A 24,926-nucleotide genomic window follows, 5' to 3' on the forward strand; every position below is an offset into this window, starting at 1 on the left:
TGGCCAGCTACTAGGACCTGACTCAAAGCCTACTAAAGACAACTGGAATGTTTCCAGTGACTCTAATAGGCTTTAGATTAGGTCTCCTTAGCCTCTAATATGGTGTTTTAGGATCTTTATGGTTAGGTATTTTGAAAAAATAAAAACATAAAAATAGCAAAGAAAGATAATTTTAACCAGTTTTACACTTGGAAGAATCTATTTTAAATACATTTTTAATATTTAAAGAATTCCAAGCTTAAGAGCTCAAAAGACCAAGGGTGAAATCCCAGTCCTGCTGAAGTCAATGGCAAAACTGCCAGTTGTTTTCCATCACTAAATGTGAATTATTGTTAATAAATTGTCTGCAAATCAGCTTAAGTTCTTCTTTTAAAAAAAACAACAAACAAAAAACACACTCTTGACCGCCCCTGCTTTCTTTATTAAGGTGAGTGGAAATACTTTTTAATCAAATTCAAAACGCTCTTTAAGCCCCTACCACTAGTAGAAAACAAGGCAATAATGGAACTCAGGCCATAATATTTGTTGCCTGTTTTTTTCCCTTTCCCCTAACCTCTGTCTACTTATCTGTCTATCCTCAGATTGTGCGCTACCTAAGAGCAGAGACTGGCCTTTCTTGAATGTTTGGAAAGCATAAAGCACATTGCAGGTGCTACTGTAAATAAACAAATGATGGGTGCAAGCAAATATAATACATTGTAACCCATAAACAAAAACTGCACAAGACCATGAAACTTATTTTATGAATCAAATCCTCCTGTATCTTTGAAGTTTTAGTGAAATCCAGTTATCTGGAAATCAGGACAAGAGACTTCAGTACTCTTGGACTTACTATGGTTTTAACTGTAACTGAAAACAGTAATTCTAGTTTAAGATAAATGCCTTCACTGTTTCTTAGTTGTGTGTGAGAATATAGTTATAATTTCCTTTAATACACTCATTTTAAAAGTAGAATGGTTATAAAATGAAAAAATACAACATATGGCTGTCATATTGACCTGAAAATTTGATACAACAGCTTCATTAAAAAGCGGATTTGGGGAAAACTCAAGATAGAAGCAATACCAGAAAGTATACGCAGACTCCTAGACTGAATACTGTCTTCCAGAGGATCAATGTCGAAGATGGAGCCAGGATCTGTGCGCCAGACTTTGAGGTCTTTTCCCAAAAGAAAGAAATGATAAGACAGACAAGAAGTGAAGGAAATAAAAGCATGAGAACAAGAAGTTTTAAAATGACAGGGATTGCCTTGATCTAGACATTAATGGAAAGATCTAGACATTCCTAGACAAGAAAGCATTTGTTTCCTAGGGCACAGGCCACATCTTACCCCACATTATCCCAAAGCACTGCTGGACCACAACTTATTAATTTAGTAACAATTATAACCATAAGGCTTTTCCTCACAATTCTATACAGAAATCATTACAAACTTTGCAGTTCACCACCCTTTATTGGATAGCTTAGAATAGCGGTCTACAGATTAAAAGGTTACATTTTATATGAAGACTTCATTTATAAACAATGTATGAAAGGTTAAAATGATTAAAAGCTGTTTTACTAAATGACTACTCAATAGTTATAGAGTTCCACAGATCAAAAGGTTGCTTATAATCATGTATATATAACCATCTATAAAACCTTCTGTCAATAGGCTATCCCCAATCTGTAAAATGTACTGCTTGTGGCTATAACATGCTTATCGAATTTACTAATCATTTCAAAAATCAAATCTTGATACTAAGTGTGACCAAGTAAAACATGGATCTTTCAGATAACAGAGAAAAAGGCAAACTGTACATTCATTCATTCATTCATGTCTTCTTGCTAGACAAGCCATCTGCAGGATTTAGTGGATCCCAATATGCTGGATGAGATTAAATGAATTTGGCCCTGTTGCTGTTGAGGAGTGGAATCAGGCTAATTTATAAGTCAGTAGGTGAAGCAGTCCCTGGGGACCCCAAATATGTGGCATCCCAAGTGTTTTACTGGATTGCTTATGCCAGATCCCTGCAACTGGTGTCACAGCAAGAGCAGGCACAGCCAAAAAAACAAGTTCACAGCCTGGGGCTGGATTCATTGTGTGCGCTACATGTTATCTGCTACAGCCTTGCGTTCTAGCGAAGTGCTAGCTCCTGCAGACAAGATGAATGGAAAGCCAATGTACAGTCATTTAGCCCTACCAATGACAATTTGAGCATCTATGTAAAGCACAAACAGGCTTAAGGAGGAAGTGAACTGGTGAGTCCCCTATTTTTCACACTTTACTGTGCATTTCTAAATAAAAACATGAAAACTACGTAAGGACTTCAGTATACAAACCATTTATCTATTACATTGATTTTATGTTCCTGTGTAGTCTGCAACAATGTATATAGAACAAGAACCTTGCAACTCATTTCATCAGCTGGGGCACTTCAGCTTCATTGTGGCCTCTTTCCAACTGAAAATATTGTTGTTGGGTGTTTACCTATATGAGCTGCAAAGACCCCCTTTACTTCACCAGTCCATAGACAGATCAGAATTTGGTGGCTGGGGCTGTGAAATAGCCCATTTATTTCAATAGTTTTGGACTGTCCTATTATGCGTAACATAAAATTCCATTTTCTAGAGCAGAGTTGTTAATTTTGGCATTGTTCAGGCACTGGAAAAAGTTGTTAGGGCTCCACTGATTACACTTAGAGAGCCCACCAAATAGGTTCTAATAAGGAAGTATTACTCCCTACCTGAATGAACATTTATCAGTTAGGGTTAACTTAAGGAGAGTCATGGCTGGGGTCTTCTTTGACCCTGCAATCTTCAAGGACATCCCCTGAAGAAGGAGTTCTTTGATTCTGTTTAAGCAAGTCTATATGATTGCAGGTCACTTGAGAAAGACATTAACTGAAATATTAGTAAATGTAAAGCTCTCAAGTTTGTCATGGGCTATTTCTGTTAAATAATTGTTGTTTTTTGCTTTCACTTTTTGAAAAAAAAAAGATGTGTTTCTTTATTTTTTCTTTTATTAAAGGACTTCTACTTGAAAAATCGTACAGAAGTGTTAACTTTTTCACAATAAGTTATTTATAAGCGGGGAAGTTTATGTTCTGAGAGATGAGCTCAGTTATGAGTGACTGGAGTACATGCCACTGAGCCCTTCTGTCATACTCATGGTTGCATAAGTGAATTACACGTACACAAAACAAAAATAAAGCTTACAATGCAGCACTGGCTGGGTTTTAAAACGTGTGCTGAATAAGATGTTGCGAACCACATGTATATGTGAGCTCTTCTACTCCTAGCTGACTACCTTGCTTCTAGGTTTGGAAGTCAGGTGGTTGTTCTGGCTTTGGGGTCTCCATGGCAGGCCAATGATGCCTCTGACTAGGTTGTGTTGCCCTAGTACCAGGATGTGTAAGGCCTTCACAGTCTGGAAAGCTATCTTCCACTGAGTAGAGCTCTGTCACTCCCCGTTATAAAATTCTCTATGATAGAAGGCCATGTCTTCTTAGTCTCCATTCAATTCTATTATAAATTACCCTTGTTATTAGGTAAAGAAGTCTCTAGAATGTACATCTTGGGGATTCTTGTGGCCTGTATTTGTGCCAGGCAGAGCAGATGAGAAAATAGGACAACCAGAAAGAGAAAAATGAATAAAGCAAGGTTCTCTTCCCCTTTCCCATTACATTTCTGCTAACTTTTAGGATTTAGATTTTCTTTTTTCAGTTTGAGCAAATATTAGTTGATATGAAAATTCAGGGAGCCCAGCTGAACTTAAGACTTCAAAATGTTATGGCCCAGAGAGCTACCGTGTCCATTTCCTTCTCTCTGACCACTTATGGCCTTAACCTGAACAATCCTTTAGAGCAGCTGTTCTTGAGCTGTGGCCTACCTGAAGAGCTACTGGCAAGCCAGAGAATAAGATGTTGTCAGAACAGTGCAAAATGCTAGGACCACGTGTACCACTCTTATGCAGCATTCCCAAGACATTATAGGTAGGGAGAGGAGGTGATTGATGAAGGGGGTCCTTTCCTTATGAACTGATCTGCAGAATTTAAATCTTGGAGAACCATTGCGTTAGAGGGATACACATTTATTCAAACTGAAGAACACTGTAGCCCTAGATCTCTCTTGAACAGTGAATGCCAGTCACATCAATGTTCAAGTTAAAGAAAAACTGCATTGACTATTTATAGCATCTTACAAAGTTAGGTAGCAAATGAGAACATATCCCCTCAGCTTCTAGAAATACCTTACTGTTTCAGATCTTCATAATATTAATAGGTTCAGAGTAGCAGCCGTGTTAGTCTGTATTCGCAAAAAGAAAAGGAGTACTTGTGGCACCTTAGAGACTAACCAATTTATTTGAGCATAAGCTTTCGTGAGCTACAGCTCACTTTAGTCTCTAAGGTGCGACAAGTACTCCTTTTCTTTTTGCATAATATTAATGATTTAATTAGAAGCTGCCATTGTACTGATACTTCAGTACAAGTTTCACACTGGAAAATGCAGACTAGGAATGAAAGCATTGATTACTATTTGAATTCATAGGAGAGGTGGTTCTACTTTTAAATAAAAAAATAGAATTTATACCTTAAAACAAATGACTGCCTCCCCATGCATTCCAAGGCTGAAGCTGAATTCTCTCAGGGCTAACCTACAGCAGACCGTCAATAGCAGTTTTCTACTGGATTATTTATTTGCATTAAATATGATAAAGTCTCAAATATAATAATTTACTCTTTGTAGTTAGATGTAGTGATTAGAATACCTTTTATATTACTCTGCAATTTTCTTCTTCTTATGGCTTTGTAAAGCTAGTATCTAGTTTTTCATTTTAACATTTGATTACTTAATGTTCTCATTAGTTTGAAGCTGATAAGGTTGATTAAAATTACCCATTCTGCCTGACAATTATTCTCTGAAACCCCAATTCTGACCCTTAATTTTAATTTAAAAGAAAAAAACTCAAAAAATAATGAATTGAGGAAGAGTGTATAGTGACTAATAAGGTAAGCTAATGATATTTAACACCATCATCACAATTGGAGGCAAGTAAAATGAAAAAAGGGGATATTTTTCTTGGTTATAAGGAGAAGGAGAAGTAGAGCCTTTTATCTTCACACAGATCTCTGGACAGCAACATTATTTAACAACTTACCAACAATTATTCCGGGTCTTCTATCCATTTCAACTATATGTGGATGCACTCCCTTATATGCAGCATCACTCACAACCTGGGTGTTTTTTCTCACCCGTTCTGTCACAGGATCATCCACCACTGGTGTAAAACCTCTGCCCTTTGTCTTCTCAAAATCTTCATGATATTTCACCTGGAAAAGAACAGGAATGTTTTTACCCCCAGCAGTGACTGATATTAACCCATCTGAATTATGCTAAAATTAGCAAGCACTATTTCATAATGAGCAATTTTACTCCTTGATTTTTGCACCATAATAATATCATAGAAACAAGAGATGGAAAAGACCTGACTGGTGGTCCAGTCCATCTCCTTGATATGCTTTCATTACATACTTGTTACCATTTAAAAAAAAAAACAGCACTACTCTTTCCATCATGCATTAACTCAAGCTCCCGAGCGTCTTCATGCAATGATGCTGACCGATATATCTAACGATGCAAACATCCCTGTGATATTAGGACAGGGTTCTTAAGGATCTTTTAAAAAGTAATTTAATTCATTAGGAATTTTGCTGACATGCACAGTTTTATATAAAAGATATACTCCCTCCTCTGACTTTTCTTGTTAAGCACCAGTTGGTTGTATAAAGATAAAAATTATGGGCAATTAAGCTGTTCCTATGCAGCCTGCTTTCCAAAAAGGGACAGAAGAGTAGAAAAAATATTACATACCAACCCTTGGAACAAAACTGATATGAGTAAGTGTTATAAAGGCAGTATCCCCGATTATGCATTATTTTATTTTTTAAAAAAATTATTAATCAGTGATGTTTTTAATGTGTATACACACACACAGACACACACACTCAACACAATTAATTTCAAGACTCAAGTCACACACAATCCAGGAACATGCACAGGCACAAAGTGGTGTGTGTCACCTAATCCAGTAAAACTGTGGGATGCTCAAACAGTGAGGAACAGCCTGAAATTTCTTTTTTTTAAAAGCCAGACAATCAACTGTTAGAAAGCCATTTATTAGTATTTTGACAATATTCATTACATTCATATGCAGTTAGCAACCCCTCTCTCCCTTGAATGGCATAAGAGAAAACAGTTTCCATACTTTAGTACAGTGTTTAATTAGGTACCTAGATTAATGACGGGTAAACGCCAATGTACAGTCAAGTGTCATTCCTTAGTATAGTCTAGTTATTTGAAGAATGTACCCTACCATTGAGATGTTGTTTTGTGTTTTTCTGACATGCCTTAGCTCAGGTGTGTCAAGAATCACACTAGGTCTACCTTTCATCTGCTTCTGATCACTGCTGTACTTGACCTGCAAAACAGCAACAAGAGCACGCATGAAGCATTCATTTACATTGAAAGACACAGCAAATATGAAGCCTCACAATAATGGCATTTCCAAATCATTTTATACTTTTTCCGTTCCCTCCTCTTTCACAGCTGTTGTTTGTTTGTTTTTTAAATCTAGGCTGCAAATAGAGCAGGGGACTTGAAATGGCAAATGGACACATTCATTCCATTGGACACTCATTCAAAAGGTCAGTAGTGGCTGAAAGTCAAACTTCTTGACTGTTCAGTGGCATATGTGAAATAGGCCATGACTAAGTTCTTACTAGTCAAAGTGAACAGTACAAAAAATACCATCATAACTGGCTCTCTTAAAAGTGTTAGCGTTTGTGCTCAGAACTGAATATGGAGACTGAACTACCAGATCTTCCAGAGATAATTCCTATATCTTTGCTCCAGCAGGGATAGAGCATGGTGTAAGAACCAGAGGATTGATCCCCTTATATTCAGGAGATCCTCTCGGGGCTGCATATGCCAGTTCTATGCCCAGACTTTGCCAGAAGTGCAGGTGCAAAATGGCTGCAACACATCTGAGGACCATCTTGGTACATTTAGAGAATGAGCATTTATGCCCTATGTGTTGCGTGTGCATCAGTCGCCATTACTATCTACAATGTTACCTTGCGCCTAATTAATATTGCTGTGGTATTCTATATACATAGCATACTGAATGCCAGGGATACCACAGTAACATTAATTACTTGCAAATAGCAATTGTCAAGTTTTTAATACAGCAAATGTAACTGTTTCTAGTTGGAAACAGGGAGTCAATTAGCATAGACTTCTGTGTCATTCCAGTAGACTGGAGTACTTTCACTAATGGACACACTCATCTTAGTCTTTGTTTCTGAACCATAACATGCAGATTGCATGCAAATATATATCATGTTAGATATATCCATGCACTTACACTCAAAGGTATCTCCTCTCAAAGCATGTATACAAATCTATTATAATATGCTTTTATACTGAGAGGATAATAAAATATAAGCCCAACTATTCAGCAGATAAATGAATTTAGTATTTCATGTTTGTTTAATAATCCTTGAGCAATCCACAGTATAAACTACAGCATAGTCTCTAAAGATTTATTAGGTCGTGGTTTTTTTTAATAAATGTGCTTTAACAGTATACAATAAAAATTTGAAGTGTAACTGTCTTTCTTGATACCAACATATTTATCTTGCATCATATAATTACTGCCAGTGCATTTCATTACATCTCTGAGCCACTGCTCATTAGTATGGCCGAGCATTTAACAAGGCAATTTTGGGGAAGTCTCTGTAAAAATATCTTAGTTTGCAGGAATAAGGATAAAAATAATTAAAACTCACGAGTACATTTTTGTGATAAAGAAATTAAATATCTCAGAACCAGGTATCTAAATTACATTTGTTCTTACATTTTAAGGGCATCTCATGGACACCTGGATCAACAGTTATTGTTCCTTTGCCTCTTACGTAGTCTCTCTGACAGACCCAACCTCCTTTACTCTTTCTCTGATAAACACTACCTAAGTTTTAGGATGTTCTTTACTATCACCTCTTGTCCAATACCTGCTCTAGATGAAATCCTGACATCCGTGAAGTTAATTAGAGTTCTGCCACTGATGTCTTTGGGGCCAGGATTTCACCCCTTGTGTTCTGGTGCTTGTTGCCTTGTTCCCTGCAAGTTGCCTGACTGGTTGTTTCTGTCTCTATGCCACTTTGGCTAATTCCCTGCTCTCTAATAGCCTCATCCAAAGTTTATTCAAATGTTTACCCATTCATCTATTCTCTCAAACACTTAGAAAACTTCATAATGATAAAAAAGTTAATGGCCAGTTAAAAACAGAAACAAAAAAACTTGAACATAATGAATCATGAAATTCAAGACAAATATACAGCCTTACTCATTGATATTAAGGCAATAGGATCCCTTTTGGACCAGTCATCTCTGATATGGACAAAGCACAACACAATGCAACATGGAACAGAAACCCATGTTCAAGTTTCCATGGTTTGAATCACAAAAAGCTGAACTTGCACTGAGTTTAGAATTCTCATTCTTTTTTTCCTTTACCCTGGAGTTTACTTCTGAAGCTTGGTAACAAGAGACTAAGATTACTCAAACAGAATCCAGATTGACATAGGACAACTTTCTCCTTGTATAACACTGCCCCAGATATCCACTTACGTTTTGTGTAATAGTAATTATGGGAAGCATGGGTAATTTTGTTGCCCCTGGTGGTACGTGCAGTATATATTTTCAAAGATTAAGAATTCACCTTCAAACGAATGATGCAATGGGATGCATTTATCACATCAAATCTAAATTGAAAAGCATACCATTGTTATGAAAATAAACAGCAAAAAGATTCGAACAACTTGCCGAGCTGATATTGTCTTGATTCTTCTTGACTCTCTCCATCTCAGGAGTGACACTCACAGAAGTAGCTTTGGCAGGCTGCCCTTTATAGTGAACCTATTATTTCACATAATAAAAATGGTATATACAATTTCAATAAAATGATGTTACATTACATTAAAACATATGATTTAAAAGATCATCCGGGAAACAAATCAAAGGATAAACTGCATTTGAAATTTATTAAGGCTCATAAAACTTGATTCTTGAAAAATAACCTTGAATTCTTCCTATGGATTTTTATTATTTATGTACTTGTGTGTACATACACACAGAAACACTCTGTACACCAATTAATAACTTGGCATTTACCATACTAAAGTTTACCGTATTTATGGTACTCCCTCCACTTAGAATGGGGCATACCACAAATACTGCAGAACATTCAATTAGAGCAAGTGGTAATTGTCAAGATTTTAATGGCACCCACTGTGTAAAAAAAACCCAAACCAACGAACCCAGAGATCACATAAAGGATACATCCATGTTCCAAATTGTATTCACTATTTCCATTGCTGATTATCCAGGGGTTATGGAGTACACAGGGGAGTATGACAGAGAGGACAAGGGAACAGAGAATTTAAATCAATTGTCAAAATCACACGTCTATTTAAATGCACGTTGCATTTTTTTAATTAAAGTAAGTACACATCTAAAGGTAATGCATTAAACTCATGCATGTTCAGTGTTGTACCAATGTGCAAAAGGGGCAAACAGGGTGACCTGAGAAACCATGGGCTAGTTAGCCTGATATCAACCCTGGGCAAAATCATGGTGAAGATGATGTGCAACACAATCAGTAAAGAATTAAAACTTGGTAGAATAATTAATGCCAATCAGCATGGATTTATAGAAAACAGGTTTGCCAAACAAACTTATTATTTTTTGATGAGATCACAGATTTGGTTGATAAAGGTAACTGTTTTGATATAATATACTTATACTTCTGTAAGGTATGTGATTTAGTCCTGGATGACATTCTGATAAAAAATATTAGCACTATACAAAATCAATGTAGCCTATATTAAATGAATTAAAAACCGATTAACAGAGAAATCGCAAAAAATAATTGTAAATGGGGATTCATCATCCAATGGGGATGTTTCTGCTGTGGTCCTGAGGGAACCTGTTCTTGGCCCAAAGCTGTTCAATACTTTTATTACCAAAGATCTGGAAGAAAATATAAAATCATTACTGATTAAATTTGCATATTACACACAAAATGGTGGAATGGTGAATGATGCAAACTGACCTGGATCATTTGGTAAGATCTAATTTGAATAATGTTCATTTTAACACAACCAAATACATGGTCATACATCTAGGAACAAAGAGTGTTCCAGATGGGGGAGCTGTAAATTGGAAAGCAGGTATTCTAAAAATGACATAGGGGTCATGATAGATAACCAGCTGAACATGAGCACCTAGAGCAATGCCATAATGAAATGGCATTGATCCTTAGATATATAAGTAGGGGGAAATCAAGTTGGATTAGGAAGGCAGTTTACTTCTGTATACAGCATTAGTAAAACCATTACTGGAATACTATGTCTGGTGATCACACTTCAAAAAGGATGTTGAAAACCTGAAAAGGGTTCAGAAAAGTGCTACAAGAATGATTAGAGGTCTGGAAATCAAAAAATAATAGCAAGAGACTAAAGAAGATAAATCTATTTAGTTTATCCAAGAAAAGGTTAGAAGTGACTTGATCATAGGCTACAACTACCTACACACAGGGAAGATATTTCTGATAACAGACAGCTCTTTAATCTAGTAGAAAAAAGTATAAGAAGATCTAATGGTTGGAAGATGAAGCTAGATACATTCAGACTAGAAATAAGGCACAGATTTTTAACAGAGAGAGCTACTAACCATATATATAACAACAATTTATATATGGATGTGGTGGATTTTCTGTCACTTGAAATCTTTAACTGAAGACTGGTTGTCTGACTAAAAGAAATGCCCTAGATCAAAGAGAAGTTATGGGCTTGATGCAGAAATTGCTGTGTGAGGTTCTTTGTCTTGTGTTATGCAGGAGGTCAGACCAGAGGATCAAAACAGTCCCGTCTGGTCTTAAAATCTATGAATCTATGAAATCAGCTAACTTCTAGAAGGTGAGGATGGATACTTTGGCTAGTGGTATAAATGGAGGGAAATTGGAGCCAAACACACTCACATTTCCTCATTGCCTTTGCTGCAGTCACCTTTGACTTAGTTGGCTCTAACCCTCAAAATCTCTGGGTGGGAAGATCCCACTGCATGAGCAGCTCTGTTACCTCACACTCCCTTTGGGAGTCCAGCTGAGCAGGGTGGCCAGCTTGTCTTTGAAGGCAGATCAGAAAGGATGAAAACAGTGCTTCAGGAATGTGAGGATGGTGAACTATGCTAACTAAATGCCCTGCTTTACACATCTCTCTGCCCAGCAGTAGAATTTTGAGGTGGTCTTTTTTGTCATTGGATACCAGTTTGGGGCAGCTTTTTGAGAGGGAGGAAGGGGGACAAAGGAGGGATTAATTGGAGTCCACACTTAATTATTTTGTAGAAACCTATAGATCAGATGATTATGTGAGGGAAAAAAATAAATTAAATTAAAAATTAAAGCAACTTCCCAAGCTGACAATTTCTTGATTCTTCTTGACTCTTTCCATCTCAGGGGTGACAGTCACAGGTGTAGCTTTGCAACGCTGCTCTTTGTACTGAACCTGGTAAACAGGGTATTAGAAATTATACAGAGAGCTCCAAGTAACAAAAGTATTGTGCTCTGTTAATAGACATTAAAGAATAATGTAAAGCAATTTACTAGAAAATATCATTAATCAATGAACACACACTTCTATCCACATGGTACTTAATTCTGATACTTTTGCAAATTCTCAAATTCACACATCAAGTGTATAATGTTATTTTGATATGAGTAGGTAATTCCCATTAACGTTAATCAAAGCTCAACATTGAGAGAAGATTATATAGTTAAATCGTTAAATAGTCTTTTTGACAAAGTAGAATTAATGCAAACATCATGGATTTATTCACTTAGAACCAAGACATTCAATAAAACAGAGAAAATACAGTATAATGAAAGTAATGAATAAGGGTCGCACATTGCTAATATTCTTCTGGTTTTCCTTAACTCTCCTTATTTCTGGGGGATCCGAAATTGCTGTGGCATGCTTCATTTCTTCTTTGTATTTTATCTGAACAATGGATATTTAAAAAATAGTTACTAACTTAAAGGAGACCTAGAAAAGCCCAACAAACATTTTGTAATCCTTCTCCTATGGCTAATGCACAATTAGACCTTACATAGCAATATTACAGATTGAAACTCCAAAATTTTAAAGAATAATCATGTTTATTATTTTTCTAAACAGTAATCATTCGGATTCCTGGTCCACATGGGTGGGATCAGGTCTTACGGAACCCAGCACAGGGCTCATGTAGCAGCCCTGTTTGGCCAAGTCCAGTGTGAAAGATGCACCCCATGGCATTGGCTAATTTAAAGGCTGCTTTTCCTGGGCTGCGCCATCTTGAGGGTGGTGGAAGTGATAGAATCCCCTACAATAACCAGCGTACACCCCCCTAGTCTGCCTTAGCTGGTTAGGATAGCAGCCAATGGCCTGCATCAGAATCTTAACTACACAAATCAAAGTTAGATGAGAAGTGATGAAGAAAAAAAAAGTCACAGGAAAATATAAATTTTCCAAAAATAAATGAAAATTGCCTACCTGCTCTTACATTTCTATGTAGTATTTGGTGTTGCATACTATATCAGTATAACAGGGTGATGGGCTGGATGCTTGGGGACAGCCAACCCGAATTACTGAAGGAATTGCTTCAGCCCACCTTTGCAGCATTAACGGCTGGGTGGGGCCTGATGGAAGACAGCAGATACCCCCTATTAAGGGCAGCAGGAAGCTGCAGTGAAGGGGAGAAAGGCTCCTGCAGAGATGACCATGACAGCAGGGAAGTTGAAAAGTCAGATCCAGGAGGCTGAACTCCAGCCAGGAAAAGCCTGGGAGTGACTGCTGAATTTGGAACAAGCTTCAGGAATAAGAGACAGAAACCCTGAAGTGGGGCTTTGAGGGCCAGCATGTACCCTGAAGGTTGAATAAATTGGACCCCCCAGAAGAGAAGTGTTTTAAATGATTTTGGATTGTATTTTTGAGTTACTGAGGAACTGTGACCAAGGAACCTCTTTATGCCAACTAGCAGAGGGCACAGCGGGACATAGAGTTTTACAGGGATGCCCTGGGTCAAGTGTATGCACAATAATTCACCCTATGGTGTCAGGTAAGGTCTTTCCCGACAGCCAATAGCTCACTGGTTATTGTAACCCTTGTAAAATGTAGGTACAGATAACATTTAAGAACTTATGTATCTATACTGAAAATTATGTTCTTAAAGCCTTGAAGTTTAAGGGAGGTGACATACCTCGAACAGGTTCTGTTTAGGTGGGGTATATTAGATGCTTATCTCTCTGACTGGTCATTGTGTATTGTGTGTCTCATGATGTAAGTCTATTTGCATACTGAGCCACCAGCTAATCAAGACTGCAAAATCGACAAGAGATTGCAAAATCTATAGGAAGTAACACACAGCTGGAGAATGTCCAGTTTATTAATACAGATGAAAGGACTGTTTTGATACACCAGGGGTTGCAAAGAGATACAGTGCACTTTACCTAGGGGACAAGCTGGCAGTGTGTTTTGTCTCAGGAAAAAAGGATCATGGCCAGGCCTGGCTGAAAAACACTGGAAGGACTCTGGGGTGAACTTTGCTCAATATCACATGAAAGTACCTAGTTATATAAGTCTAGGTTCTAGAATGCATGTTATGATTTGATTTTATATGTAACCATTTGTTTCCAATATTTCTACTTGCTATCGTTTGAATCTCTTCTCTTTGTTAAATAAGCTTTTGTTTGTTTTCACTATACACAGATTCAAGTGCTATGTGTTAAGCAGAGCAGTGATCTAAGGTGAAGCTAGCAAGCTGATGTTTACTGCTTCTTTGGGGGCAGCAGATCTGTGAATATTGTGAATGTCCAGTGGACATGGAGCTGGAGATTCCAGGCAGACGGTGGAGTGTGCCTACCACTACTTGCAGAGAGACAGCTGGGCCTGCCAGGCCTAAAGGGGAGTGCTTGTGTTGCCTGCGGCTGGTGGAGTTGGAGAGCTGACCCACAGCAGCCACAGACAAGGGTTCCTCATGCTAGGGGCAGGTGATAGGTACCCCTGGGAGGTGTCACAGGAACCAAGAGGGGAAACAGAAGCTGAGTGCTGCAGAGTGACCTCTGGCCACGGGGGGAGGGCACAGTAAACAGCTGACCCTGTGATCAGTAAAGACTGAAATTCTAGTACAATAGATGTTAAAAAATACCCTATTTCCTATGAGAAGCAGATACAAAAAGTACCACACCTCCTGCTATGACTCTATTACTTGCAACAGTTTGCTTTTTATAAAGAAGTGTTCAGTTGCGAGAGATGTCATGTCATTGACTACATTTTTAAGAGTGAGCCCAGCGGTCAGTGTGCAAAAATGCACAGACACATGCACGATACAAACAAATTTATTTGAGCATAAGCTGTAGCTCATGAAAGCTTATGCTCAAATAAATTTGTTAGTCTCTAAGGTGCCACAAGTACTCCTTTTCTTTTTGCGAATACAGACTAACATGGCTGCTACTCTGAAACATGTACGATACATGTGCCTTTTCTTATTTGGTGATAGCTGACCTCAAATCTTTCTCCAAATTACCACATTTTTAAACTTCTAACTGAAGAGTACATCCTGTTTCTAAGAAGCTGCTATTTTGATAGCTGACTTTCAAATGGTGGTTGGCATGCCTAAGATTCTCAAGCAGCCATAGCTAAACAATCTCATTTAAAGGACCAATCTCATCAGCTCCACATGTACAACTTGTCTTCAACAGGTCATAAATCCTAAGTTTTCTCCCAAAGCCTCTTCTGGCTTAGTATACCAAACAACCAGCTAAAGAGTATGAGCTTTGCAACAACTTTTAAGGAGAGAAATGTTTTGTTAATAAGACATTTTTCTAAGTTGCAGGTTGTAGCTGGAATTTATTCTAAATCAGCAATAGCGAGTATGGTTAAGGTGTTTGGGTTTTTTTGAAAGATGAAATCCTGTCATCATATATTTAATTTTAAAAAGATCTATTTCCTATTAAGGATGACACATCCAAATTAAACATTACTTTTGGAGTTGTGTAGCCCCGACAGTATGTTAATGTAGCGCCTTAAACCTGGGAAATCTGATGGAGTAGCATTTGAATAAGGTGAAAGATAGGAAAAGGTAATATTTATAATAAACAAAATGAAAAAAAATTGAAAATTCCACTCTTTGCTCTGTGGAAGGACAGTTAATGTTGCTAACACTTACTGAACTAATATTCTGCTGATTTTTCTTTACTCGTTCAATCTCAGGAGTCTCTTTGACTGCTGTGCCAGAGCCTACTCCCTTCTTATAAAACACCTTCATATACAAAAAGAAAAAAATAATTATGAGCCACTTATGAATGCAAGCACCAGTTCTCATAAAAAAGACTGAGGCAATTTTCCAAGTTCTAAACTTGTTTGACTATAACTCAGGAAAAGCAAATATTTTAATTTTTCAAAGATCAGCTCAATTATCACTAACATTAATAAAAGGTCAGCTATCTTTCTGTATCTTTTAACATCCACAGATAAGGCAGGTAATCTATCATCATCCTTTTGATCTCAATTTCTTACAGGTTTTGTATTGATCATTTTAATTTTAAATAATAATAATAATAAGAGATTTTAGACCAGAACCTGCACATGCTGACACATGTAACATTAAGTTCAAGTAATCTCAATGGAAATCAATGGAAAGACTCACAAAAATAAGCATTTGCAAGATCGTGGCTTTATGTTGCCTCTTTCAACTAAAACTTGGATCTAGCATAAAGTAAAATCCCACCTCTTGTCCAATGTAACATAAAACCATTGAACTAATATTTTTAAGTCGAATGTATTTTGTAACTATCTTCTAGTTTTAGACCACAACCATATGACAAAACTTATACTTACAATGGTGCCACCCCAGGTTTCTGCTCCTTTTTATACACAGTTTGTAATAAAGCTATCTTCAGGGGTTGATAAAAAAAATCTTAGGTTAAAAATAATTGTCTTGGTGAGGGTAGCACTGGTGATGTAGTAATTCAAAATATTAGTGTTAAGTCTAGCAAAGACAGGTGTTCTTTCTAAAAGAAATAGGGGTCTGGTCTTTGCCATTGCAAAACTATGCATATGGTTGAAGGACAATTAATTGAATATTCCCATTTTATGCCAGGACACAAGAGAGCTCATTTCACACTGAACATATGTGAAAAATCACTTCTAAAAGCAGAACTGCTGCTACTCACTGAACTGATGTTTTTCTGAGTATTCTTAATCCTCTCAATTTCTGGAGTATCTGGTACGGTACAGTAGTTACAGAGCATCTTTCCTGCTTCATCTTTGTACATTTTCTGAAAAACACCATTTTACCATGTGCATATCATCTCTGCTTATGGCTAGAACATCCAAAATGTGTATTCACTCTGATAACGTAAAAGTGCGTTAAAAGGATTGTAAACAATTTAGTCCCAATTAATAGCTCCTTTACCCTGCCAGAGTGGTGTAAAGGAGCCTTAGGCCTAGTCTACTCTAGGAAATTAGGTTGGTATAACTAGGTCGCTTAGGGGGTGTGAAAAATCCACACCTCTAAGCAACGCAGTTAAACCAACCTAACCCCCAGTGTAGACAGCTCTAGGTGGATAGGAGAATTTTCCTGTTGACCTAGCTTCCACCTCTTGGAGGGTGGAGTACCTACGCTGATGGGAGAACCCCTCCCACAGGCATAGCTAATGTCTTCACTGAAACACGACAGCAGTGCAGATGCAGTGTTTTAAGTGTAGACAAGCATTTAGTGTAAATGAAAATCAGGCCCTAAAACTTTAGTTCCACTTGTGGCTTCCACATGTAAATATATTTAATATTAGTATGGATTCCTCTAATTGATAAGAGGTAATGCAGCATGCACTGCATAATGTGTGCCTAGGGCACACTCCTATGAGACATAAAAACACTTAATTAACCTTCATTCCATACTCACCTGGCTTGCAATTTCAGAAGCTCTTTTGGCCCGTTGTATCTCAGGAGTATCTGTGCCCACTTGCATCCCCTTCCCTTTAATTTCAGTCTCCAGATCTTTCTTGTATTCTTTCTGCAAAAGCCCATAACTTCAATAATTCTGAGATCTACAATACTCCTAACCTTTAATGTAGGTTCTGTAGCTCCTGTAATTTGTGTGCTATCTTCAGAGCTATTCTTGTAACACTCATTGGATTCCAAACAATAGGCTGTAACTGAGCAATCTAATTGTTGGTTTTTTGCAAGCTATGCTTAGTTCAGTCAACTTTCAACATGACATATATATGTGTGTAGTGTGTGTGTGTGTGTGAGAGAAACCCTTTTGGGGTTTAGAGAACATGGCCCCTTTAAATTTTTTTCCCGGGGCGGGGGGGAAGTGCTGATTGTTCCAGAAGGAGGAAGTGCTGTTGGGGGAGAGGGAGCAACAGAGAGAAAGAGGAGAATGACGTGTGTGTGTCTGGAGCTCCAGACAGAAGGGCTGCAGAAAGCTGGCCCTCACGAGAGAAGGAGCCAAGAACCCGCCTGCCTGAAGCCTGGGAGGGTCAGAGCAGCCAGTTGGGGACACCCCAGGATAGGAGCCAGGAGGAGCACTGTGCCAAGGAGGAATCACCCGAGAAGGACAAATTGGAGCCGGACCGAGTATCACTACTGCCCAGAGCTGCATGGGACCGTGAGTATTGGAGCTTGTGACTTTGCATTGGGAATAAGGAGGGAGGCTGTTAGCTAGTTAAGAGGGGAGGTTGATGCCCTGAGTGACTTTGCAGAGAGTGGCAGATGAGGGCACCAGAGCGGTTTGTTGGGGAAAGTTCACTCGTGCGGACGATGACTGGGAGCACCCAAGACTCACCACTGGACTGGAACTTTGTCCAGGACTCCTGAACTCTGTGTGCAGACACATTGCTGGGTGTCTGCCCTTTCAGACTGTGCTACCGCTGGGCCTGTGGGGCCTTGAGTTGATTGCAGCCTTGTTTTACTGCTCGCCCTATATTTCCCCTGTTGTTTTTCTCCTCTCATCCCTCTGTAAGTAAATATTTCCCTTTCCTATATTCATTGTACTTTTCCAGTGAGGGTGTGTTCACTCTGGGAGGTTTGGAACAGGTGCCCCTGGGGTGGAAGGGACTTTCCCAACTGCATTCCTGTGCATGCCTTCTCTTGGCCAGAGCTGCCTGCAGAGCAGAGTCCATCTTGCCCACAAGGGCGCTAAAGTTACATATATTTAAAAGTCTTATTGTATTTTACTTTAAATATAACATATATGTTTCATTCTGTACCCACCTGGCTTGCAATTTTAGAAGCTTTCTTGGCTCTTTGTATCTCAGGGGTATCCGTGCCCACTCGCATCCCCTTCCCTTTAATTTCAGTCTCTAGGTCTTTCTTGTATTCTTTCTGTGAAGAATAAGATTGGCAATACTCAGATGTACAACAGCTAAAGCTTTATATGGTCCTGCTTTCATCTGTGTGGCTTCGTTGAATAGAATCCTTATAACACCAAATAGCTTTTATATTAATAGCATTTGCTCTGTGGGGTCTACCTACAGTATATCTATACTTTACTTGTTGCCAGCTTAAAACATCCTTTTAAGAATACAGTTATCTAAAATTGCATGCAGTCTTTTATCTCAGTCTCTCTCTTCCATTTTCATAGCCCTGATTGGAGGCCTGTGTAGATATGAATCACTTCCTCGGACTGTGCAAGATCAAGGCTGCTGGGCCTTAAGCATTTTCCCTATCTCTGCATCCATTTATCATCTAGTCCTAGCCAAACAAGCAGCGCCCTATTTTAGTGCCCAGAAACTAGTCAAGGTAGCAGGTGCAGCTCCTGATCATGGTGCTGATGATGCTAGTACGTAATGCAACTCTCACGTTTTCCCAGAAGTTGGAATGTGTCACTCCGAACTCTAATTAGCTCATGATCATAAATTTTGTGAAACCTAACACATTTGATTCATTACTGTGCTGATCTGTCACAAAGCAGAATTCTTAATAAAGGTAGCTTATTATATTCTGTTGAATTAAAAGCTTTCACCAAATACTGTACTAACCTGGCTTGCAATTTCAGAAGCTTTCGTGGCCCGTTGTATCTCAGGGGTATCTGTGCCCACTTGCATGCCCCTCCCTTTAATTTCAGTCTCCAGGTCTTTCTTGTATTCTTTCTGTGAAGATACAGTTTCAGACAATCAGGTGTATTATAACCACATAGTTATGGGCCAGATTTTCAAACTAGATCTCCATTTTTGTAGACACAACCTTAAGCCTGAAATGAACCGCCAGGAAACCAAACTGTAGGAGCAAAACTTTGGGAGCTATTTCACCGCAAGTTAAAAACTGCAGCCATAAAAATATGGTCTGAAAATCAAGACATATAAATAGCAGTGACTATCTTCCAAAGAATTTTTAAAAACTCTGTGGAATGTAATGTAACAAGCTGTGTGTGGTGTCTTCCCAATAGAAGTATAATCTGCCTTTAAGAAAATAATTTATATATGAAAGGTCTGTGGTAGAAATTTAATGAGGTACAGAGGTGTTTCCAGTGAGCTCTTGTAGCAAGAAAGTTGTAATTTACTAATTTGATATAAGGTGTTTGCTGAACCACACCCATTAGACAAATGGCAATACTTACACACATGATCTTTGGTTTTTCAATTCTATAAATTATAAATATCTGGTAATCATAAATGGCAATGACTATTTCGTCTTCATCACACCCAAAGAATACACATCTCTCACTCATAAACTAATGGAATTAAAATATTGAGACACTGCATATATTGGTTTTAATTCTACTGTTTGATTAAAGCAGCAAATAAGTTATGCTCTTAGCTATTCCTATTTACATTATTGCCACACTGAGCACTCCTTTCTATTTTGGTGTCCTTCCACCTACTGAAAACATAGTCAGCTCAAAAATAAAATACATTTTCTTTCTTTTCTTGCCCAAGTTTTATGGCTCAATTAATTAAAAAGTGTTCATCTCTTATATTGTAGGGCACCAAGAGCCTAGGCTAAAAGGCTTTCACTTCTCGATCTTTTTTTCCTTGGAAGAAATTGATCAGCCTAGTGGTAACATACCCCATTTCCCACCCCATGCTTTTTTCAGAAAGGACAAGATAACCTGTAAAAAGTGTTAAGATTGCTTTTCCTCTCCTGTTGAGGATGGACTGGGAGAGGTTTCTTCTTGGATTCCCCTTTGTAAAAGATTGAGAGAAGGACAGTACTGGGTGTTATGTGTATCCTCATTAACTTGAAGCAAGCAGGGCAGGCCCTATGCACCTACACTCACTCTGGTCACAACAGATGTTCTATTTCCCAGGAGGCCATCGACAGAAGCAGGGCTTCAAGTGGATTTAAATGTACATGATCTGGTGGTAAGCCCAGAATTTGGTGTTAGGGAACTGCCATGTGCACTTGGGCCAGCACTGTAAGCACGAAGGCCCAGATCCTGAAATGTGCTCTGTGCAGGCAGACCCCTGCACCGTCCATGAGCACAGAATAAATTGCAGGTTCAAGGTCCAAGCAACAATGGTCCTTCAGCAACAGCTTTGCATTTGGGAAGAAGCTTTCACAAATATATATTTAATCATTTATATAAATGTAAATTGCAAGATGTTTGCCAATACGCACCAATATCCATTTCCAAAAAATGGAATGTTTAATATACAAGATTTTTTTTTAAATCTTCAGCAAATGTTTCTTTCAAAGCCCATTAAACCATATTCATCTTTCTTTTCAATAGAGCACAGACTAGTTAGTTTTCACTAACTGAAGCAACCAATAAACTGAGAAAAACCCCAATATTTTAAAATGCTTTATCCACTAACCTCACTAACAATTTCAGATGCTCTTTTTGCTCTCTGAATGTCAGGGATATCTGGAGTCAGTGTCATTCCTTTCCCCTTTATTTCATTTTCCAGATCTTTTCTATATTCTTTCTGCAAAATATAGGTTCCACCAGTTTAAAAATATACAGTATTTCCATTTAAATTATGCAAAAACTTAGAATATTTTCCCAAGGGTGCACTGTAAAGACTGAACTTTCCACTACAGTAACAACCTTCACTAGCAAAACATACCTCATTCAGTATCTGGGCTGCATTTTTCACTCTAATCAAATCCGGAGTATCTTCAAACACTGTCAGTCCTTTTCCTTTCATCCCTTCTTCCAAATCTTTTCTATATTCTTTCTAAGGATTTTAAAAAAAAATCTCCACTTTAACTGTGTGTGCAAGATCTTAAAAAGATATGCCTCTTAATAAGTATTTGAAGCTTTTCTTTGAAATTTTCTATGAAATATGAATTAGCTGAAGTACATTTATCCTAGTTAAAACAGAACTGGAAATTATCAAATCAAAAGGTATGTTGTCCCAAAAGTGAAAAAGGTTTTAAATTTAGCCTTGTCTTTTGCTGTGTGCTCTTGAAAAACATTCCACCCCTATACAGTACTACCTCATCTGTATAAGGGCCTTGGATTGTAGATCTTCATATGTATTAATTGCAATAACCGTTGCTTTGTGGGCTTTCCTGTGGATGGCAGCTTTGATAGATTGGTGGCTAGAAAGCTACATTTTCAGCCCCATTCTACTAATGGCACCACAATTAGGATAGATGCCCTAAATAACTATAGTAAGAGCTGGTAACCTGCCTAGCTGATAAATTATGTTCCACAATACTCCCACCATCTGACTTCAATTTCCCTCAGACACTGCACTGAGATAGTATCTATCAGCATTTAGCAACTACTATCACCATAGTATCCAAGTACTCTATGTAAAATTAAAAGCACAGCAGAGGCTGCTGTGGCCAGCTGGTTCTCCATCCTCTCCTGTATTCCCAGATGAAAGATGTGAACTGATGAGGGTGCAGCAAAGAGATGCTTAATCCAAATTTAAGGTTTTTACTTACGCTCTCTGAACTCCCTTTTAAAAAGAGTGAGTGGGTTAAAAGACATACAGTACTGAGATTTTAGGCAAATATTTTTCAACTGGCTTCTTCCTTTATTTACTGAATGTCACAGAATTTAGCAAAATGCTTTCTCCTTTTATAAGCCCTTTATTTAAGGCAAATAAAAGAGGACACACCTATCATTAAAGAAGCTTCCCTTTAACATCAGTGAATTATCAGGATCATCTATGATAATCAGGAAGATCCTCCCATTAATATGGGGAATAATTAAATTCTCTCTCTCTCCCAAAGTAGTTGTGTTTCTACAGAAAGCGGGTCTCACTGTAATAATAGATGTAATCTCTGCTGAGTGCTCTCCACAAGGAGACACCAACAGAAGAGACTGCAACTGAGCAAACACATTGTTTTATTGCCTTTTTTAAGAACTGAAGTATTCCAGAATGAATGAAGAATTTACTGCCTATTTAAGACATGAAATAACTTTGATTTCTCTTACTTGCTTAAACCATGGTGTTTCCTTAAAGCATAATAAGAACCTTTACATAACAACTAAGCAATATATCCCTGAATGCACATCTTGACAAACAAATGTTAATAATTTGGCTTATCTGATTTTTTTATATTTTTTAATAGAATTTTGATAATGTGGGGATAACATTATCTGGAACTCAAACTTGTGCCTAAATGTTGCTTTAATGCTCATATTCTCCTTCTCTATGACAACAAAGAATTATTTCTCTGGTGGCGAGGGGTGAGTTTAAAAGTTGAAAGATAGCTGCCAAAGGAAGCTGTATCTTGAACCAAGCTCAAGTAGCATTTGACCTGTTGGGAGGAAATCATTTTACCAGAGGATGAATTGTTTGTAAAGGAATATTATCTGACAACACCATATTATTTTAGACCAGGATTTCTTAAGAAAATTTGCAGGCAAATAGGACTGTCTCTTTTCCCATAGAAAATCTGGGATGCACTTATTCAGTTATTTTAAAAAAATCAAAGCAGGAACCCTTCAAAAGTAGAAGGGTGAACACATTTTTAATTTTGGCATCTTCAATTCTGCTTAAATGGACAGGGTAGAAATGTTAATTCTTAATATGACAAATCTAAACACTTTTATGTTATAATCCAAATTTATGTAGATTATATTGGATAGATTTGACATTTTTTATTCCTAAATACGCATGAAGTGAAATTAAAAATCCTGATAGACTGCTGAATCTGGTCCAGAGGTGGGCAAACTACGGCCCATGGGACCGTCCTGCCCAGCCCCTGAGCTCCTGGCCCGGGAGGCTAGTCCCGGCCCCTCCCCTGCTGTTTTCGCTCCCCCGCAGCCTCAGCTCACTGCACCACCAGCGCAATGCTCTGGGTGGCGGGGCTGCAAGCTCTTGCTGGACAGCGCAGCTGCAGAGCCCAGCCTGACCCGGTGCTCTGTGCTGCACGGCTGCCTGTCCTAGAGCAGCCGTGCCGCCAGCCACCGGTGCTCCAGGCAGCGCGGTAAGGGGGCGGGGTTGAATAGAGAGCAGGGGAATTTGGGGGGTGGTCAGGGGCCAGGGGGGTGGATAGGGGTCGGGGCGGTCAGAGGGTGGGGAACAGGAGGGTTGAATGGGGACAGGGGTCCCAGGGGGCAGTCAGGAAGAAGAGGAGGGGTTGGATGGGGTGGTGGGGGGCAGTCAGGGGACGGGGGTGGCGGATGGGGCTGTGGTCCCAGGGGGGCAGTCAGGAAGGGGGGGGGGGTTGGATGAGGCGGTGGGGGGCAGTTAGGGGCGGGGAGTCCATGGGCAGTCAGGGTGAAGGGGTGGTTGGACGGGGCAGGGGTCTGGGGGGGCAGTCAGGAAGGAGAGGGAGGTTGGATGGGGTGGCAGGGGGCAGTTAGGGGCGGTGGGTCCGGGGCCGGTCAGGGAGAAGGGGTGGTTGGATGGGGCAGAGGTCCTGGGGGCAGTCAGGAAGGAGAGGGGAGGTTGTATGGGGCAGCGGGTCCGGGGGCGGTCAGGGGACAGAGAGCGGGGGTGGATGCATGGGGCAGGGGTCGCCGGGGGGCCATCAGGGGGTGAGAAGCGAGGGGGGGGTCAGATAGGGGTCAGGCCATGCCTGGCTGTTTGAGGTGGCAAAGCCTCCCCGAACTGGCCCTCCATACAATTTCAGAAACCCAATGCAGCCCTCGGGCCAAAAAGTTTATCAGCCCCTGATCTGGTCAAATAAATATGTTCAATATATGGAATTTATCTGAATTAATACTGTGTCCTGATATGAAAACAAAGCTGTCTAATTATAGAAGGGAATGGACTATTGGGAGGAAGATTTTGAGCCGTGAAAAAAATGTTACAGCATCCACACAGAAATTCATTTTAGAGGTATCCTAAACCCTTATTTCTACAACATACCAGAAGAAATATCCTATTTGAGAGTGAAGATTTAATTTACTATTTCATATTCATCTTTCAGAAATGGTACATGAAGAAAGTCAGACAAATATTAAAGCAACAGCTGTGATAAGGAAAACGATTGGGCAACTTCTCACAAGAAATGCATAACGCAGACCATGTCATTTATTGGTCAGAGCCATATTACGGATTTTTATTTGCTTTACTTTGCTCCTGCATGTGTGTTGGATATAACAATTATTTTGATTTAAGTAATATTAAAAAGCCAGCTATACAAAGCTCTTGGTACCCTAATGCATAATTAAAACTGGAACAGAACTTCAGCAGCATTAAAACAATTATTCAAAGGGAATTCTGCCAGCCTGTCAGCTACCCAAACCCTCCTTTCCACCCCTTCATCATTCTGAGAAGTGAAGTGAAGTGAAGATGAAGTGAGCTGTAGCTCACGAAATCTTATGCTCAAATAAATTTGTTAGTCTCTAAGGTGCCACAAGTACTCCTTTTCTTTTTGTAAATACAGACTAACACGGCTGCTACTCTGAAACCTGTCATTCTGAGAACTGTATCT

At 38.9% G+C, this 24,926-nt stretch overlaps 1 protein-coding gene across 11 annotated transcripts in view; it reads right to left on the bottom strand.

Annotated features, from left to right (window-relative positions):
- The window catches only part of NEBL (nebulette), a 379,942-nt gene that overhangs the window by 39,838 nt on the left and 315,178 nt on the right, over positions 1–24,926 (bottom strand). For 2 of the 11 annotated variants that reach the window (XM_037890823.2, XM_043541300.1), the window contains exons 13-25: positions 21,149–21,259; positions 20,897–21,007; positions 19,121–19,231; positions 18,354–18,464; positions 17,041–17,151; positions 16,310–16,414; positions 15,304–15,396; positions 12,006–12,098; positions 11,514–11,606; positions 8,866–8,958; positions 6,356–6,460; positions 5,141–5,312; positions 1,066–1,158 (exon numbers count right to left, since the gene is read on the bottom strand). In XM_037890823.2, coding sequence (XP_037746751.1) covers positions 1,066–1,158; positions 5,141–5,312; positions 6,356–6,460; positions 8,866–8,958; positions 11,514–11,606; positions 12,006–12,098; positions 15,304–15,396; positions 16,310–16,414; positions 17,041–17,151; positions 18,354–18,464; positions 19,121–19,231; positions 20,897–21,007; positions 21,149–21,259 — 1,402 coding nt within the window. Of the gene's footprint in view, positions 1–1,065; positions 1,159–5,140; positions 5,313–6,272; positions 6,461–8,865; positions 8,959–11,513; positions 11,607–12,005; positions 12,099–15,303; positions 15,397–16,309; positions 16,415–17,040; positions 17,152–18,353; positions 18,465–19,120; positions 19,232–20,896; positions 21,008–21,148; positions 21,260–24,926 lie in introns of those variants that run through there. The other 9 variants (XM_043541298.1, XM_043541299.1, XM_037890824.2 and 6 more) reach the window with 9 other exon arrangements.

Source organism: Chelonia mydas, chromosome 2 (genome assembly GCF_015237465.2).
Source record: "Chelonia mydas isolate rCheMyd1 chromosome 2, rCheMyd1.pri.v2, whole genome shotgun sequence".
NCBI classification, from domain to species: Eukaryota; Metazoa; Chordata; order Testudines; family Cheloniidae; genus Chelonia; species Chelonia mydas.